The sequence below is a fragment of the Danio rerio genome, chromosome 16, assembly GCF_049306965.1.
Source record: "Danio rerio strain Tuebingen ecotype United States chromosome 16, GRCz12tu, whole genome shotgun sequence".
Taxonomy (NCBI): Eukaryota; Metazoa; Chordata; class Actinopteri; order Cypriniformes; family Danionidae; genus Danio; species Danio rerio.
In genome coordinates, this window is record NC_133191.1 from 32,780,556 (window position 1) to 32,798,959 (window position 18,404).

The following is an 18,404-nucleotide window of genomic DNA, read 5'->3' on the forward strand; positions in this document are numbered from 1 at the left end:
TCATAAGCTCTCAGAAAATTCAATAAGAGAATTCATTCATTCATTTTAAGAGAATTAACTGCACAATTACTTGAAATGTGTGGGATTACATTATTTGTTAACCCAAAGTGAGTTTCTCTTTCTTTGCAGTATTGGATGCCTGATTGCAGTTCAACTCCAAACTCAGTTGGACCAGCTGATCAGTGTCTTCAGTATTACCACAAGCTACTGGGCAGATATGTGGACAGCTATGAGCCAAACTTGGGACGTTTGGTTTTTAGGTAATACCAGTGACAAAGTATTCAGTAAATTGCTTATAATAAAAGATGCTCACTGCTTACCCCCTTATAGTTAAGTTGTTTGCAGTTTCATTGTTGTAAAAATACCATACTTTTTCCTTTTTTATCAGCAGGTGGAGAGACCGTCTGGGCAGCAGAAACAAGACAACTAATCATAGTTGAGTTGAGATTAGTATTATTAACTTGACTAGTTTGGTTGCAGACTTGTTCAATACTTAACAATTTGTATAAGTTACAAGATCAATGGTCTTGCTATCAATGTTTTTGTAACTTAAATTCATTACAGTTTAGATACAATCAAATGTCCAAACCATCTCTGAGTGAATGACATCAAGGAAACAGGATCAAAAAGATCATTCATTATAGAATGTTTCATAGGTAACAGCACATCCTTTGTGAAAAATAATTTATTTTTGTGCCATCATTACAAGACAAAATACATTTCAACTGATTTCAGTTGGTTATATTTTTCAGGTCCTCCTGATCATTCTGTTCTCCTGGTTGTGAGGATGTGCAGAGGCTGTATTTGTCAGTGTTAAAAGACTTGTGCAGGTGTATCCAGACATACAAGCAGCCGACAAAGAGTTCTGGAGCAGGACAGACAGGTAGTTCACAGTGTCTAGGCTCGAAGTTTATACTTGGGTGGCCAGAAAGTGGCCTCCGCTATTTTGGGGGGTCCATACAAATACACCAGTGTAAGCTATACTATTGCACTGAACAAAATTAAAAGAAAGAATTAATTAATCGGTTGAACACAAAATATTTAAAAGAAAGCTTAAGTATCAAGGTGGCAATATACAGTATCTGTTACATTTTAGTACATGAGCTGGCTAATACAGACTCGTAAATGTTTAGTTGTTAAGATTAGTTAAATACTAAATCCTATACTTGAGACCGGCTGCATATACAGCTGTAACTGAACTGAATTTAACTAGAACTACACCAGCATTCCAAGTGCTCTAGACTAGCTTTTTGCACTGGTGCGTCTAAAATGTTTGATGGCATTGCATTTAACACTGCAATTTTACATGTAGATTTTTTTTTTAATCACAATCCATATAGGCAATATTGACTTGTAAATGATTAACTAAAATCGGGTCAACACACATTATGGGGATTGTGTGTAGAATTTTGAGGAAATTAATGAATTTAATCCATTTTGAAATAAGACTGAACCATTAAAAATGTGGAAAAAGTGAAGCGCTATCAATACTTTCCGGATGCATTGTATATGGTTTTTAGCGCGTTATCAAAGACTTAAAAAAATAGTCCAACATTATCTACAGCAGCAAAAGACCCTCCACATCAAAAGCTACTGGTCAGCTCACGATTCAGCAAACATCTGAAAAACAAATAGCTTATGCCTTCACAAGAAATCAGTGTTTTTGAGTCTAATGAAGATAATACTATTTTATTAAATTATTATTTAGCCTGGCATGTTTACTGTAACAAAATATTTTAAATGTTTCTTAAAATAAAACATATTGTGTTCAATGGGGAAAAAGTAGCTGTTTTTTACACAGAGATAAAAAAAAAAAAACATTTCAGAGCAGTAATCACAATACTGTGAAACTGTGATATTTTTATCTAAGATTATACCCTCAGAATCTTATACATGCCCATTCCTAGCCAGTTACTTAAAGCATTCAGTCAGAGTTTTTTTATTTTATTTTTTTTCAGTTGTCCTATATTCTGTTTTTCTATGTTCTTGAAAATGCTGCTGTGCATGAAAATGTGACGATATATCCAGGTTCTATAGTTAATTCTGAAATAAATCTTATAATGAAACAATATTTAAAAATGCAATATTTAATGTGTCAGACACTAAATAAACATGTCAATTCATTTATATTAATCTGATTCCTTAACAGGGCAGCACGGTGGCGCAGAGGGTAGCACGTTTGCCTTACAGCAAGAAGGTCGCTGCTTCGAGCTTCGGCTGGGGCAGTTGGCGTTTCTGTGTGAAGTTTGCATGCTCTCCCCGTGTTGGCGTGGGTTTCCTCCGGGTGCTCCGGTTTTCCCAAGTCCAAAGACATAGGTGAATTGGGTATGCTAAAATTGACCATAGTGTATAAGTGTGTGTGAATGAGTGTGTATTGGTTGCAGCTGGAAGGGCATCCGCTCTGTAAAACATATGCTGGATAAGTTGGCCTTTCATTCTGCTGTGGCGACCCCAGATTAATAAAGGGACTAAGCCCAAAAGAAAATGAATGAATGAATCCTTAACAGTTAATATTGGTATAATGAGCAGCAGTTGTCATTTATGTAAATTAACCATTTGAGTGTGCTTAGTTTGGGGTATGTTGTGCCATTAAATTGTCAATAGGTTATATTTTTTTCTACATTTTAAATCTGCTTTAGCTTTCCTATAAACCTGGAAATAAAAAATATATATATTTTTGGTTTTTAACAAATTGCTTATTTTATTCTTAGATTGGTGTACGCTGATGGTCTGCTGAGAATTCTGCTGAGTTGAAGGGATCCTCCTGTCAGACAACCTCTCCAAAGTACAATAGGACTGGTAAGTAACATCTTAAACATACACTACTGTTTCATAGCTTTTAGGTTGGTATGGTAAATTCACTTCTGATAGTGTCAGCTTTATTTAATTAATACAGTCAAGCAGTAATACTGTGAATTTAATACAATGTATATAATTAATAGTGTCACATGATCCTTCTGATAAAATAGTATTCCAATGTACTGATTCTCTCCTCAAGCTGTTTTTTTTAAATATAAAACAATTTAAATAAACATTTTTAGTATTCTTGATGTATGAAAGTTTATTTTTAAGAGCATAGTATTTATTTGAAAAAATAAAAAGTTTGCTCTTTGATGATTGCTAACAATCAGACATGTTTCTTTAGAACAAAAAGAATTTGTGCAAAAAAGTATTCTCACTGAGCGTTGTCCAACTGTGGTCCAACACGTCATTTAAGTTTTCAAATAAGCCTAAAAGACTTGATTAGCTGCATCAGGTGCATTTAATTAGAAAGTTGAATATATAATTTCTTTATATATCCTCCTCTATAGCCTACATATAATTGTTTTTGTAGCAGAAATAAAGCTATGATTAGGCCGACCCAGATTTTTTGCAGAACTCCGCAGATGTTTAGCCTATCATTAATTCTGTTTATTTACTTGAGTAAATGTGTGTAAATCTATATTTTTTTCAGTTTTTTAATTAATTTCAGTAATATTATTGACTAATGTGAAAATGTTCGTCTGATTTATGTACAATGAGGTTTGTACAGTAATATTTTCTGTCTTACTAGATATGTTATATGAAAAACTTGCTTTATTTACCAAATAAAGTGAATCTAATTGGATTTGCATTTTAAACATTAAAGAAAACTTTAAAATATATTATTTTTTATTTCATATATTAAGGTTTTAGTTATGATACTCCCAAAATAATTCCGCAGAAATCCACAGACTTCCACCAAAATTTTCAGCAGAAATAGCAAAAAAACATCCGCAGATTCCTCCTGGCCCTAGCTATGATATATTAAAAGTTGTGTACAGTGTGACATTTTAGTTGAGAAAATTTAGTTTAATTTGCATGTAATGTGGTATCTGAAGATTTGACATATATTTAGATACACATTTATACTAACACAATGATACTAAAAACCAAAAAAAACATTCATTATGATTTCACAAGGAATTTAACTTTCAAATGGCTTTTCTGAAAATTAGTGCTCAGACACACTCTTTAAGTTTAAATTAAATTACACATTTTAGCTAGGCACTTGCATAACACATACTCCAGTTATATGTCATGAAACAAATAATATATAATTGTGGTAATATGAACTGCTGCAATGCTAATCTTTCTCCTTTTGGTTTCTTGCTTTATTTAAGGGTTCCCACTACAAGGATTAGATTTGGCTACTGCAGTCCCGGTTTGGGCCAGCCTCACTTGTGAAGACTAAAGATGAAGACAACATACAAGAACAATTTAGAGGATGGCGACACACTTTTTATTCCACCTATATATCCCCTTTTATGTGTAAGCAACATTCCACAAGATAAAACAAAACTAAATGACTGGTTATTTCTTTTAATTTTGTCTGTTTTCTTGGAACATTGTACACAATTTACAACCAGTTTTATTATATATATATATATATATATATAGGTCAGAGCAAGAAAATGTTATGTTTTCTTCTGGAGAAAGTCTTATTTCTTTTATTTATATTTTAGTTTTGAATTTCCAAAAAAACATTTTAAGGTCAATATTATTAGCCCCTTTAAGCAATTTTTTTCGACTGTCTACAGAACAAACCATCGATATACAATAACTTGCCTAATTACCCTAACCTGCCTAGTTAAGCCTCTAAATGTCACTTTAAGCTGTATAGAAGTGTCTTGAAGAATATCTAGTCAAATATTATTTACTCGGTTATTAGAAATGAGTTATTAAAACTATTGTGATTAGAAATTTGTTAAAAAATATTTCCGTTAAACAAAAATTAAGGGATTATATATATATATATATGTATATATATATATATATATATATATATATATATATATATATATATATATATATATATATATATATGTATATATATATATATATATATATATATATATATATATATATATATATATATATATGTATATATATATATATATATATATATATATGTATATATATATATATATATATATATATATATATATATATATATATATGTATATATGTATATATATATGTATATATATATATATATATATATATATATATATATATAATCCCTTTAATTTCTGTTTAACGGAAATATTTATAAATACATTATATATATATATATATATATATATATATATATATATATATATATATATATATATATATAATGACAAAATCTGTTTTGTGCTGTGCATTAGAGTTTGCTTAAAAAAAAAACTGGTTATCTCTGAGAAAGTATTGTTATTTTATATTATTGATGTGTTATTAGTTCAGAGGAGATTGCAATTTGTTGAATGCCATTTATACAAATTTTTTTTTTTAAATTGACTACAGACTTTAATAAGATTTTATCAGACAATTATTTTAATTTGTATGATTTTATTTACTACTGTAAATATTGTTTGCTTGGTATTTATGTTGGTGTTTGTGTACTCTTATTATTGTAACTCCCTGAAGAAAGTCTTTTGGACACTGAACACATGACTGGTATTATCTTGTATTTTAAAATTATAGTCTTGGAAACATGCATTTTCTTTAACACTATTTAAGAAATTATAAGCATTATAACATGTGCTTACACAAGTTATTTGTGTTTTTACTATAGTAAACTATAGTCTCCCTCAGTGTACATGTTTTGAAGTACTTGTAAATATTCCTATGGTCTTAATGTAAATGCTGCAATGGACTTTGTATTTAAAATCTTTATTGCACAGTAGTTCAGCCATGGTTATAGTACAACTTGTTGGTTTTGTTTTAAACGTGGTAAAACATGGTTATGTGTGATAAAAGTAAGTTAATCTATATGTATGTTTGTGAAAATATTAATAAATCTTCAACTGTTATTGAGAGTGGTGTGTCGTGTTTATTATAAATAAGCAGCTGTTGCAGCTAGTGGTCCATAAGTATGAGCAAAACGCCTGAGAACAGCGGCTCCGCGGAGCGGCCGGTATTTCCGGTTGCGTCGTCCTAACATCGGCCGGACAGCGTTTCCGATCATTTGCCGACGTCGCGGCGACATTTTGCCAATTAGCAAACGCTCCCTGAGCGACATCGCACCGATGGAGTTTTGAAAATCGGCACGACGTCGGCCCAACGTATGTGTGCTGTCTGGGGTGGACATATTTACACACATACTATAAGTTACATTTACACGACATTTGGACGTGTGTACTTGTATCTGTGAGAACGTGTTCTGTCACCTTGATTTTATTGTCTTATGCTGTCAGAAGATCAATATCACATGAGTCATTGTGCTTCTATTCATTCCACAATAGACATTTATGACTGGAGATTATCCTGCCCTTAGGAATAGTGGGGATTTAGTTTTACATAGAATCATGTTTAGATACTGTAGCATGTGCAGGAAGATGATGGTGCATGTGCTACTGTGTTATTACTGGGAATAAATATAAACACTTGATAATATTGTCAAATATTTATGACATTATGCCAATAAAATGCTAAGTCATTCCTTCTATTAAAAATAATTTGACCTTAGTTTAATACTAGTATAAATTATGAAACACAAATCATAATCTATGAGGCCGGGTTAATCTGATAGATACAATTATTTCATTGTTTATACAGACTTATGGATATTTGCTTGGTCATATTTTAATTGAAAGTATTTTATAAAAGCTATGAATGTATTTCACTCAGGTTTTTATGAATGCATACATGACCAATTCAGAAAGAAATTTAAATACAAATCATCAATTTTAATAGGTTTTTGATTACGTAAAAAAACTATGCAGGATATTTATAAAGATTATATAAATGTTAGTAAATTTTGAATAGTTTATTTATTTTTTTAATTATGTGCTACTATTTCAACTTATTGTAATTCACTCAGACTTATTTAACTTATTGCATTCTGTAGATTTTCATTTTGTTCTTCTGTTATTTTAATAATTAAAATACAGCTGTAGCTTTATATTTTAGATATTTTTTCTCTTTTTCATTTTTGTAAATATTGATTAAAGATGTAGCTAATTTTGTTGGGTTTTTGTCAATATATTGACAGTTTTTATGTTTTATTATAATATTATTATTCTTTGTGTACATTCTTTGTATTCTCTGTATTTTGTAATTGTCTATACATTAAGCTGTTAACTGAACAAAAAAATAAATATTTCCTTAGAAACTGGCTGATATTTCTAAATATATTTCCTGTTGTTTCATTCATTCATTCATTCATTCATTCATTCATTCATTCATTCAATCATTCATTCATCCATTCATCCATACATTTTCTTTTCAGCTTAGTCCCTTTATTAATCAGGGGTCGCCACAGCGGAATGAACCGCCAACTTATCCAGCATATGCTGTTATTTCAGTTAGTGTATTTTATTTCAAGTAAAGAGATGGTTTAAATTTAGTTCACTATAATGACCCTCTATTCAGGCTGGGCGATATGGCAAAAATGCAATCTCGATAATTGTTTTCCATATTGAACGATAACAATATATATTTATATATAAGTTTTTAATGTTTCCAGATTTAAAAGAGTATCCCAACAACGACTGAGCCCTAACCTCTATATAAATTTTGTATAGCTGCTTTAAAAAGAAAAAAAAAATTGTAATCTGATGCTTATTATACTAGTGAATGCTAATTTGTTTGAAGCATACCTAATAAATGAGTGTATATCTGAAATTTACTTTGTGTAAAGTTCATGTGGAATGCAAATAACATGAACCATCTAGTGTTTCCTCTGTGATTCTGAAATGTTGAATTGTGCAGGAATCAGGTGATGAAGAATATAAAGGTGACCTGACTGAAACAGAGGATGAAGTGGACAGTGATTTTGACATTGATGAAGGCGATGAACCCGACAGCGAGCAGGAGGAGGACGGCCCACGGCGCAAGAGCAGAGTGGTGACTAAAGCCTACAAGGTATAAGCGATGTTAAGAATAAAATAAAACAATGATATAAAACAAATGTTACAAATGGCTTTATATGACATTATGTCATCATTTACATTACCTCCTCCTTCTTCTGCTTAACAAAGAAAGATGTACAAAAAATATTAGAAAAAAAAACAGCCATTGACTTCCATAGTATTTATATTGTTACTACTCTGGATGTGAATGGCTGCTTTTTCTGACATTCTTCAGAATATCATCCTTTGTGTTCAAAAGAAAAAAGAAAAGTTTAAAGTAAATCATTCTCTTTTTTTCTTTTACTTCCTTCCTTCCTTACTTCTTTTCTTTCTTTCTTTCTTTCTTTCTTTCTTTCTTTCTTTCTTTCTTTCTTTCTTTCATTCTTTTTTTCTTTTTTTTTCTTTCTTAAATGTATGGAAAAAGAGTTATTTTAGAACCTTGTGTTTGTGTAGGAGCCTGTTAAAGTGGTGCGTCAGAAACCTAAACAACGAAAACTGGCTGAACTTCCCAGGAGGACGGACAAGACGAAGATTGACAAATACAACCCACCCGAACTACAGGATGACATCAGTAAGTGTGAGAGGATGTCACTTTGCATGTGCTGACAGCTGACGTCACATGAACACAGCAGATGTTACATAATTAAGTGAAGGTGTGTTCTATAATGTGTTCATCTGCTCTTCTGTTTAATAGAAATCCCTACAGAAGGTCAGAGAGTTAAAAAACATTTTGTTATTGGATTTTAGTTGTGCCATATACAGTTGAAGTCAAATGATTAGCCCTCTTATGAATTTCTTTTTCAATTATTTTTCTAATGATGTTTAACAGAGCAAAAGAAACTTTCACAGTATTTCCTATAATATTTTTTCTTCTTAATAAAGTCTTATTTGTTTTATTTCAGCTAGAATAAAATCAGTTTTAAATGTAAAAATATTTTTTTCAGGTTGTCTACAGAACAAACCATCCTTATACAATGATTTGCCTAATTACCCTAACTTGCCTAAGCCTTTAAATTGCATTTTTAGTTGAATACTAGTATCTTAAAAATATCTAGTAAAATTCTATGTACGGTTATTATGGCAAAGAGAAAATAAATCTAAACTATTATGTTTAGAAATGTGTTGAAATCTTTGTCCAATTAAACAGAAATTGGGGAAAAATATACAGAGGGGCTAATAAACCTGACTTCTAATAATTTTTTTATAACTTTTAATAACTGACTTTTAGTGACTTCTAATGTCTAGTGAAATTTTATTCAACCATCAACTGAAACAGTATATACTAAACAATCATTAAGTGATTGATTCATTAAGTTTGGATTATGCTTCAACACAAACAGAGAAAAACACAATGCTATATTTGTTTGGTTTCGAAAATTTCAGTTCAGTTATGTTCTCTGTTTTGTAAAAATATATCAGTTAAACTGATGAATCTTCATGTTTTAAATTTACATTTTAAAAGCGCTTGAAAATGAACAAATTTCAGTTTAATATAGACAAAAGCACTCTGACTTTAATTATTGTAAATCTGCAGTGCAATACTATACAAACTGTATAATTTTTATTACATATTTTCCCTCCTTCCTTCCTTTAAAGTGTCTGCCATAAAAGTAGTTTCTGTAAAGAAAATAAACAGTGCCTATCATCAACATTATCCAACAGGAAATGATTGAATGTTATGATTGGATTGTTATGAAGTTGTGGCTATTAAGTTATTATTGTGTTTTATGATTTTACTCCAAACTGATAAAACTGAAAAAACAAAACAGCATCAGTTCCTGAAGTCATTTTGCTGCTTCACGTGAATTAGATCTTTTCTAGTGCAATAAAATGAGTTTGTGAGATAAATTCAATCAAGCTGTCAATGAGTTAAGTTTGCATGTGTTTCTGGAATGCCAACTATTTACTCACGTGGTGAACATATCATAAACTTTGGATAGGAAACGTTTGCAAACTCATCCAAATCAATGTAGCATGAACTTTATTCAACCAAGAACACTGCAAAAGTTGCTTTTCTTATTCACAGTTATTTTGACTTGTTTCTTGTACCATTATCTAATTTTTTAAAATCAAGAAGCATTTTTTAGACAAGCAAAAATACTGTTTTGTTTTCAGTAATAATATGCCAAAATAAATGAATTGAGAAAAATACTTAATACAAGCGAAATAATCTTATGTCAGAATGAAAACAAGATTATTTTGCTTACCCCGTTGCCAGATTATTTTGCTTTACACACTTAATTATGGCATATTATTTCTAAAAACAAGACAATATTTTGTGTTTGTCTAATAAATACTTCTTAATTAAGAAATTTTTAAATATTTACACTAGAAATAACACAAAAATTCCAAGTAAGAATGCACATTTTTTGCAGTGAAATGTTTCTGTCTTAGACAGGAAATCAGTTCGCCAGTCCACAACTGAACACACACGACTGACATACCTGAGGCTGCAGGAGAGGCAGGTCGCGCCACGTCGAAGGAAGGGCACAAGACATGAGCGACCTTTGACCCAGGCAGAACTTTTGGCAGAAGCCAAGGTCACAGCCGAGATTAACCTTCGATCGCTCGGTGAGGAATTGATAACTTCTTTTTGGATAAATAACTCTGCAGATTTTCAGATTTCCATAGATATCGTTTTTAAATGCTGTAATAATTTAAATTAAATACCACAGTGTTTTTGTTGTATTTGTGTCAATACATATTTAAATGTATTTGTATAGTTTTTATTTTATTTTATTCTTTTTAATGATTTCTAAAAATACTATTGCAATTATTGGTAAATACTATAGTGTTTTCGAACGAATATATATTATATTGTACTATATATTACATTATACTTACCTTCCTAGGGCCGTTTATATCGAAGTTCATATTTAGCCGCATCATGTTGGTGTTTCGTAAGATCAAATTTTTAGCAGCCCAGTGCTCAACCCTCCACCTGGAGGACCAGGACATACACACATACACTATGGACAATTTACCTCACCCAATTTACCTGTATTGCATGACTGGGGAGGAAACCCACGTAAACACAGGGAGAAAATGCAAATTCCTTTCAGAAATGCTGACCCAGCCAGTGCTCAAACCAGCAACTTTCTTGCTGTAAGGCAGCAGCGCTACCCACCCCACTGTGCCACCATGTCACCCATATATTACATTATAGTAAATATATATAAACTGTGGTGTTTAACAAACTGGTGTGTTATAATATAATAGCAGATATGTAATATATAGCAGATAATAACCACAACAGATTCTTTCAAGTAATTTACTATAGCATGGTTTAGAAACACTATAGATTTTATAATAAGTTGCTTTTGTATTTTTGTTTTGTTTATAAAACTTGAAAGCTGACAGCTGTGATTTTTCTTTTTCTTTGCAGAAAACTATGAGCGCTTAGAGGCAGATAAGAAACGGCAGGTTCATATGAAGCGCCAGTGTGTGGGTTCTGTTATCCGCTATCACTCTGTGCTCATGCCATTGGTGTCTGATGTCACCCTTAAAGAAGAAAATGTGGATGTAGAGGGGTATTTATCTGGGTCTTTGCCACTTTCTGAATGTTCAAATGCATGCTTCTTTTGCTTTTTACTTTTGATTTCTGTTGCATTGCAGACTTTAGACTTTCATTTTTTTAGGTGGGCTGTTTTGTGTTTATGTTTTTATCTAACCTTTGTACAACCTGACAATTACAAATGTCGAGATAAAGGCTATTAACTGATCATACACACAGTGCTCAGCATAAATGAGAACACTTCTCACAGATCTCTCTTTTAAATGAATGTTTGGTCCCACTTCATATTAAGTGGCCTTAACTAATATGTACTTACACGTGAATTAATAGTTTGTTACAATCTACTTAGTGTGTAAATACATGTATTTATGGTGTGCTTGTAGTTGATTAAATACATGTGATTACATTTGTAATTAACTTATGTAATTACATTTGTAAATACACTGTTGACCATCCCTTACACCTTAACCCACCCTTAAACCTACCCATGCCACCAAGCCTGTCCATAACCCAACCTCTACCCCAACTCAAAAGCACCACAAGTGTTCTCAAAAACATTATGAACACAGTAAGTACATTGTATTTATTTTTTGATGTAAGTACATAGTAGTTAAGGAAACTTAATATAAAGTGGGACAGAATATTTTTTATAGCATACTGTACAAATATACATTTGTGTACTGTATATTATGTGCATTAGACTATTCAGTACCAACGCCAAAACTAATCTAACAAAATAACTTAGGATCATGGTTCAAAAATGTGGACACCCAAATGAATATGTTAGCAAAAAATATGAATAAAAATCAAGAGAAAGATATAAAATGGAACATTTTGTTGAACTTTAGTAGTTTGTAATTTTCTTTTAATTTAAATGTATTATTTTTATATTCCTGAAGATGTTAGGTGACCAAACTTTTATTTTTATGAATATAACTTTTGTTCAAATGCACCAAAATATATTGTCCACATTCACTGTGAAATGGATAAAATATTCCTTTTTTTATTTAAAAGGGGCTGTATTAATTTATGCTGTGTAAAAGACATTTGTGCTGAAGTCATAATGTGAATTTTGAGTTGTATTTAGCTGAGCTTTTTTTCTTTTGTTTTGTACATATACATTATGCATGCACATGATTTTAATAATTTTCAAAGATACTGAATATGCACATTTACATTAAGTATTATTTTTATTTAATTAACATGTTGAATGATGCTTAAATAAAACATCACAAAAACATGTTTTAGAAATACAAATAAAAATGTACAAATTCTTTTGCCTTCAAACATTTTATATAACCTTATAATTTTACAACCCCCCTCCACCAAACTCAGACTTACTGACTGTTATGATTGCAGAAATGTATAATAATTAAAAAGTAAACTACACTGTAAAAAATGCAGGGTTCCACACAATTCATTTATGTTGTCCCAACACAAATCATTTAAGTTAACTTTTAACAAAAAAATATGTGGATTGAACATAAAAAAATAGAATAGAAATTTTTCCCAGGGAAATTTTAAGAATTATGTTGTCTCAGCTCACTTTTGTCAAGTGTGTGGACAGAACCCAGATGCAGATCAGCAATAAACATAAACTTTATTAATTAGGAACAAAAAACTGGACACAGAGTTTGAACAAGTAAAAAATGTTTTGAGTGTAAACAGAAATAAATATATACATCCTTATTGTTGCTAAAACAAATTTCAATGGAGTAACTATATATATATACATTGTTAATATATGTTAGTTTAAAGGTTTCATCTACGTATAGATTATTTTATCTGCACAAATTACACATCATTCAGTACAGTTACACAACAACATTGCAATACAAAACTTTACATCTTTTTTTCTTTTGCAAGTTTTGGTTGCATTTTTTTAGGTTCACTAAAAGAATGTTTTTCATTGTTTATGCTGAAACAATAATGGCATGGCTTTTTTCCCTCCAAATGTAAAGGTTTGCCTTTTTAGGCTATACCAAAAGGCTGTTTTGTGTAAATAAATGGCAAAATGCATAGACAACATTTTTGTTTTGTTTTTTGCTGAAAACAATGTGGTGTAAATGTAAATTTGCTTTGCTTTATATCTATTTCAGTTTGGACCAGGACGCCCAGCAGAATCCTCACCTGCCACAGGCTCTTTCCCAGTCCGAATCAACGCTTTCCGCAGCACCCGGTGTCCCATTCACAAACACAGCTGCTGTAAACACCAAATGCTCTCGCACCTACATCACATTCAGTGATGATGAGTCCTTCCAGCGTGTCTTTCCCCAGTCGCCTGCTCCTCGAGTACCTGTCCAGGAGGTCTGTCCTGTTACCCATAAGCCTGCGCTCTACCGGGACCCCATCACTGACATTCCTTACGCTAATGTACAGGCCTTCAGGATAATTCGGGAGGCCTATAAGAAGTATGTGGCTGCTCATGGCCTGCCCTGCACTGGCCCATCCACTCCAGCAGACACCACTGCAAAGAGCCTGAAGCAGAAGATCATTATTAAACAAGCCATCTAGAACAACACTGAAGTATCTGTCTGTCTGTCTATCTATCTATCTATCTATCTATCTATCTATCTATCTATCTATCTATCTATCTATCTATCTATCTATCTATCTATCTATCTATCTATCTATCTATCTATCTATCTATCTATCATCTATCTATCTATCTATCTATCTATCTATCTATCTATCTATCTATCTATCTATCTATCTATCTATCTATCTATCTATCTATCATCTATCTATCTATCTATCTATCTATCTATCTATCTATCTATCTATCTATCTCTCTCTCTCTCTCTCTATCATTTTTTTGTCTATTTACTAAAATGATGCATGTTCTTTAGTTACACACATCTCCAAAAAAACTGCTTGCTGCCAAATCTCAGTGCTCAGTATTTGTAAATATGATATGCTTTGTTATTGAATACATTTTTTTAATGTTAAAACTGTTCCTTTTTTGCTTTATTTATTTCTCATTTGCATGTTTAATTTAATTGATTAAATGTAATATGCATTTATTAAAAACAACTTTCAAAATAGTTGTAAGATTGCCTTTATAAGTTATTATTTTTTATAATAATAATAAAAATAAAGGGTTCATCAATATAATTTTGAAGATAACTGAGTATTTGACATGGCTAATATATAGTAAATCAGTGTTTCCTAACCCTGTTCCTGAAGGCATACCAACAGCACAAACAGTACACATTTTCAACCTCCTCCTAATCAAACACCTCAGTCAACTCTGCATAACATTAGAAGATACTCCAAAACATGAAATGAATGAGTCAGATAAGGGAGACATCCAAAATATGTACTGCGGGTGTGCCTCAAGGAACAGGGTTGGGAAATACTGTATACTAAATTACTCAAAACATTGAAGTTCTGAAGGGACAGCAAGTCCTCATATTCAGGTTGGGAGAACTTGGGACACTGATATTCTTTACACCAATGTACAGGCCTTTAGAATAATTTGAGAGACCTAAGAAGTACGTGGCTGCTCATGGCCTGACCTGCCCAACAGACACCACTGCAAAGAGCCTTAAGCTGAAGATCATTATTAAGCAAGCCATGTAGAACAACACTGAAGAATATCTATCTATCTATCTATCTATCTATCTATCTATCTATCTATCTATCTATCTATCTATCTATCTATCTATCTATCTATCTATCTATCTATCTATCTATAGCTAGCAAAATAGAGATAGATAGATACAACTATCTCTATTTTGCTAGCTAACTAGCACTCTGTCATTCTCTCTTACCATCTAAACAGATGATCAAATTACAGTTTTCTCAGTGGCTTTGGTGCATTTCTCACAACACTATATACATTTGCACAACAGTTAATGCATTTCTCAAAACATTTAGTACAAACTGAAAAACCTAGTTGATAACCTGCAAAAGCGTGTCACTTGCTCAGAATGGGTAGCTCATGCCTCATTCCTCAAAAGCAAGTATTGCTGTCAATGAAAGTGTCAATGTCATCAATATGAAAAGTCCTGGCACCATTGTTTATGAACATATTCAAATGGCTTTGTCACGTTTTCATTTGGACCGTTTACTCTGTAAATGTTTTTAAATGCAAAAAAAAGTCAGATTGTGGTGACACTTCCTGAAAATGCTCTAGACTGCGCTGTACAATATTTGCACAGCCATTTGAAAACTACAGTAAAGTTTGACATGACTGCATTTAGTGAGGTGTCTGAGTACAAGACACTGAATATGTATGTTTCACATTACTGCAGTGCAAATGCTGTTTACAATTTTAATTTATTCACAGCCTTGTGCAAAAGAATAAAAACACATTTATGTACAACAAACATAAATGTCTTTGGGTGGAGCTGTGCACATCTGTAAACAATATTGCAGTACATATTGGAACTGAACCTACAACATGCACAGGTCTGTAAATCATTAATCAAATTGTTCAATTTTGAAGACATTTTCAGAGGGAAAAAAGATTGAAACATTTTTATAAAATTTGCTTGACAGATTTTGACAACTAGTTCAACATTTTTTTCTATGGAATGACTATTCTGCATTTACAAGATAATTTTGACTGACAAGACATAAGCAAATGATAATGTTATAAACAGCAGAGTTGTATGAAAGCAGTTGATGCATGTCCAAAAGCATTTGCGATTTGTTGGAAGGAATGAGAAACTGCTACCACAAATGACTAATTGTTTTAATAAATGCATTAACTGTTGTGCAAATGCAAATAGTGTTGTGACAAATGCACCAAAGCCACTAAGAAAAACTTTACCTGTCTGTCTATGTATTGATCTCTGTCATTCAGTCCATCACACATCCATAAAAAAAACGTTTTTTCTGCCAAATCTTAGTGCTCAGTATTTGTAAATGCGATACACTTTGCTATTGAATGTTTTTTTGTGTATTTTTTAATGTATTTTTTCTTTTTTGCTTTATTTATTTCTCATGTGCTCGTTTAATGTATTTGCTTAAATAATAATATGCATTTATTACAACAATGTTAAAAATAGTTGTCAGATTGTTAGAAAGTTGTTATTATTCATAATAACAACAATAATAAATTAATTCATCAATATAATCTTGAAGAGTACTGAGTATTCGACATGGCTAATGTATATACTAAGTCAGTGTTTCCCAACCCTGTTCCTGAAGGCATACCAACAGTACACATTTTTAACCTCCTCCTAATCAAACACACCTGAGTCAACTCAGCAGAATATTAGAAGATACTCCAAAACATGAAATGAATAGGTCAGATAAGGGAGCCATCCAAAATATGTACTGTTGGTCTGCCTCCAGGAACACTGTACTAAATTACACAAAACATTAGTTCTGAAGGGACAGCAAATCCTTATATTCAGTTTGTTAACTTGCAGTTCCCCTTTTTTACCCTAGAGGTCACTCTTCTCTAGCAGACGTACATTTATTTAGTAAGTAAACCTGAGTTACTGAAGCCGGTGAATATGGACTCTCTTGGCAGCTGTACCCGTCTCTCTCTCTACGTTTCATACTGTAGTCACTAATCTCTCAAAGCCAAAATAATGAAATGCTGACCTCATGAAGAGCAGCCCGTATCCCTGTCTCAGCTGAGCCCGGACAGTAGGCGAGGAAGGGAGGGCTTAAGAGGGGCAAGAGTCCCGGTGAGGGGCGGGCGGGGGTCGAGAGAGGGGGGCTCTTCTCTGATTTCAAACGTAGGGTTGCTGAACAGAAGATCCCAGCAGCTCTGAGTCCTACTGAGGGTAGGTAACACACCAACTCTTTTACTCTAATCTCTTTGTGTGTGTGTGTGTGTTTGTGTGTGTGCGTTTCGTTTTAGCACATCTTGATGATTTTATTCAGTTTGTTGTTGCATTTTATATAGGCTTATAAAATGTGCATTGAGTAAGGATTTTCTATTTGTTATTGTATTTCCATCAACACATTTCTATTAATTTAAAAAAGTGTCAAATATATTTATGTGAACTTATTTATTTATTTTTGGTTAATTATTGTTAATCAGCTCATATTAGCTCCAGTGAGCAGGCTGTATTGTGCAGTGTGTAGTAAAAGGTTAAAGTTCCAGTTTGCAGGTAGTAAGAGATCTAGTTTGATTATTGGTTATGGCTTTATGGAAAACAGAGTTTTGCATGGCTCTCTACTTTGCATGCAGTCGCACCTGTTGATTTGAGGTTACTTCAAAACAATTTCTTTTATTGCACTTGTTTATCTTTTTTATGTGACGTAATACTCTTAGACTTTTTTTTTTTTTTTTTAAACATCTTTTATTTTCCTAGCTGACTTACTTCTGCACACTGCATGCGGGGAGGATTTACGCAGCTGGAAGTAGCTGACTTGTGAAGCTAAAATTAATCTGAGCTTGATTTGGAATTTTACACTTGGGTGGTTGGAGTTGGTGAAGTCAACCTACAAATAGTGAGAAAGTCTTATGAGCTGTCTGTGTGTCAGCTGAAAAACATCCCCAATGACCAAACTCCTTAAGAGAAGTATCTGAATATGAATAAGAAGGTTGTTTTTAGGCTCTTGCTGCACGCCAGGAGTTCTGGACACTTCTTTTAGTGATTCTAGCGCACGATTTGGTATCTGATGTGTCAGTGCCTGATATTTGTTCTGCGTCCTTGCAAAGTACCAGAGGGGGAATTGGGTTTCTGAGACCGAACCAAAGTTTTTGTCATGGACGATAATAACTTCATGTTCAGCAGAGTCAGGTTGCTTCTTGAGATGCATTTATTCAGTTCAAAGGACAGGCATTTTCTAGGTTTACAAGTAAAAAATAAAACTTTAAAATGACTAATTACTGAACAACATTAATAATTAAGTAAAATAAAAAACATGCATGTGCAAGGAAAGGTTCCATGCATGGTAAATATTCTTTTTTATGCAACCTGTGGCACTTTAGATTACTAAGCAGTAATTATTAGTTTATTGAGGTAAAATTAGCAAATATATGTTTCCTGAAAGTTTTCCTGAAAGTGTTACCAAAAATGTTTATTTTTATGTAATTCTTTTAATTTTCGCAATAGATTAATCAT

General features: G+C 32.2%; 2 protein-coding genes across 10 annotated transcripts in view; both read left to right on the plus strand.

Annotated features, from left to right (window-relative positions):
- vps72b (vacuolar protein sorting 72 homolog b) overlaps window positions 1–14,321 on the plus strand; it is a 57,272-nt gene extending 42,951 nt beyond the window's left edge. For 2 of the 8 annotated variants that reach the window (XM_073926123.1, XM_009292400.5), the window contains 5 exons: window positions 7,717–7,869; window positions 8,310–8,427; window positions 10,251–10,427; window positions 11,242–11,386; window positions 13,470–14,321. In XM_073926123.1, coding sequence (XP_073782224.1) covers window positions 7,717–7,869; window positions 8,310–8,427; window positions 10,251–10,427; window positions 11,242–11,386; window positions 13,470–13,884 — 1,008 coding nt within the window. In that variant the 3' untranslated portion in view covers window positions 13,885–14,321. Of the gene's footprint in view, window positions 1–129; window positions 261–388; window positions 657–735; window positions 884–2,149; window positions 2,317–2,711; window positions 2,800–4,142; window positions 4,291–7,716; window positions 7,870–8,309; window positions 8,428–10,250; window positions 10,428–11,241; window positions 11,387–13,469 lie in introns of all 8 variants that reach the window. The other 6 variants (XM_073926117.1, XM_073926116.1, XM_073926118.1 and 3 more) reach the window with 6 other exon arrangements.
- A 2,538-nt stretch (window positions 14,322–16,859) lies between these two features.
- Window positions 16,860–18,404, plus strand: part of tmod4 (tropomodulin 4 (muscle)) — a 33,443-nt gene continuing 31,898 nt past the window's right edge. Inside the window, exon 1 of one of the 2 annotated variants that reach the window (NM_131196.2) lies at window positions 16,860–17,114. The gene's annotated coding sequence lies outside the window, so the exon portion shown is untranslated. The remainder of the gene's footprint in view (window positions 17,115–18,404) is intronic. The other variant, XR_012391334.1, reaches the window with a different exon arrangement.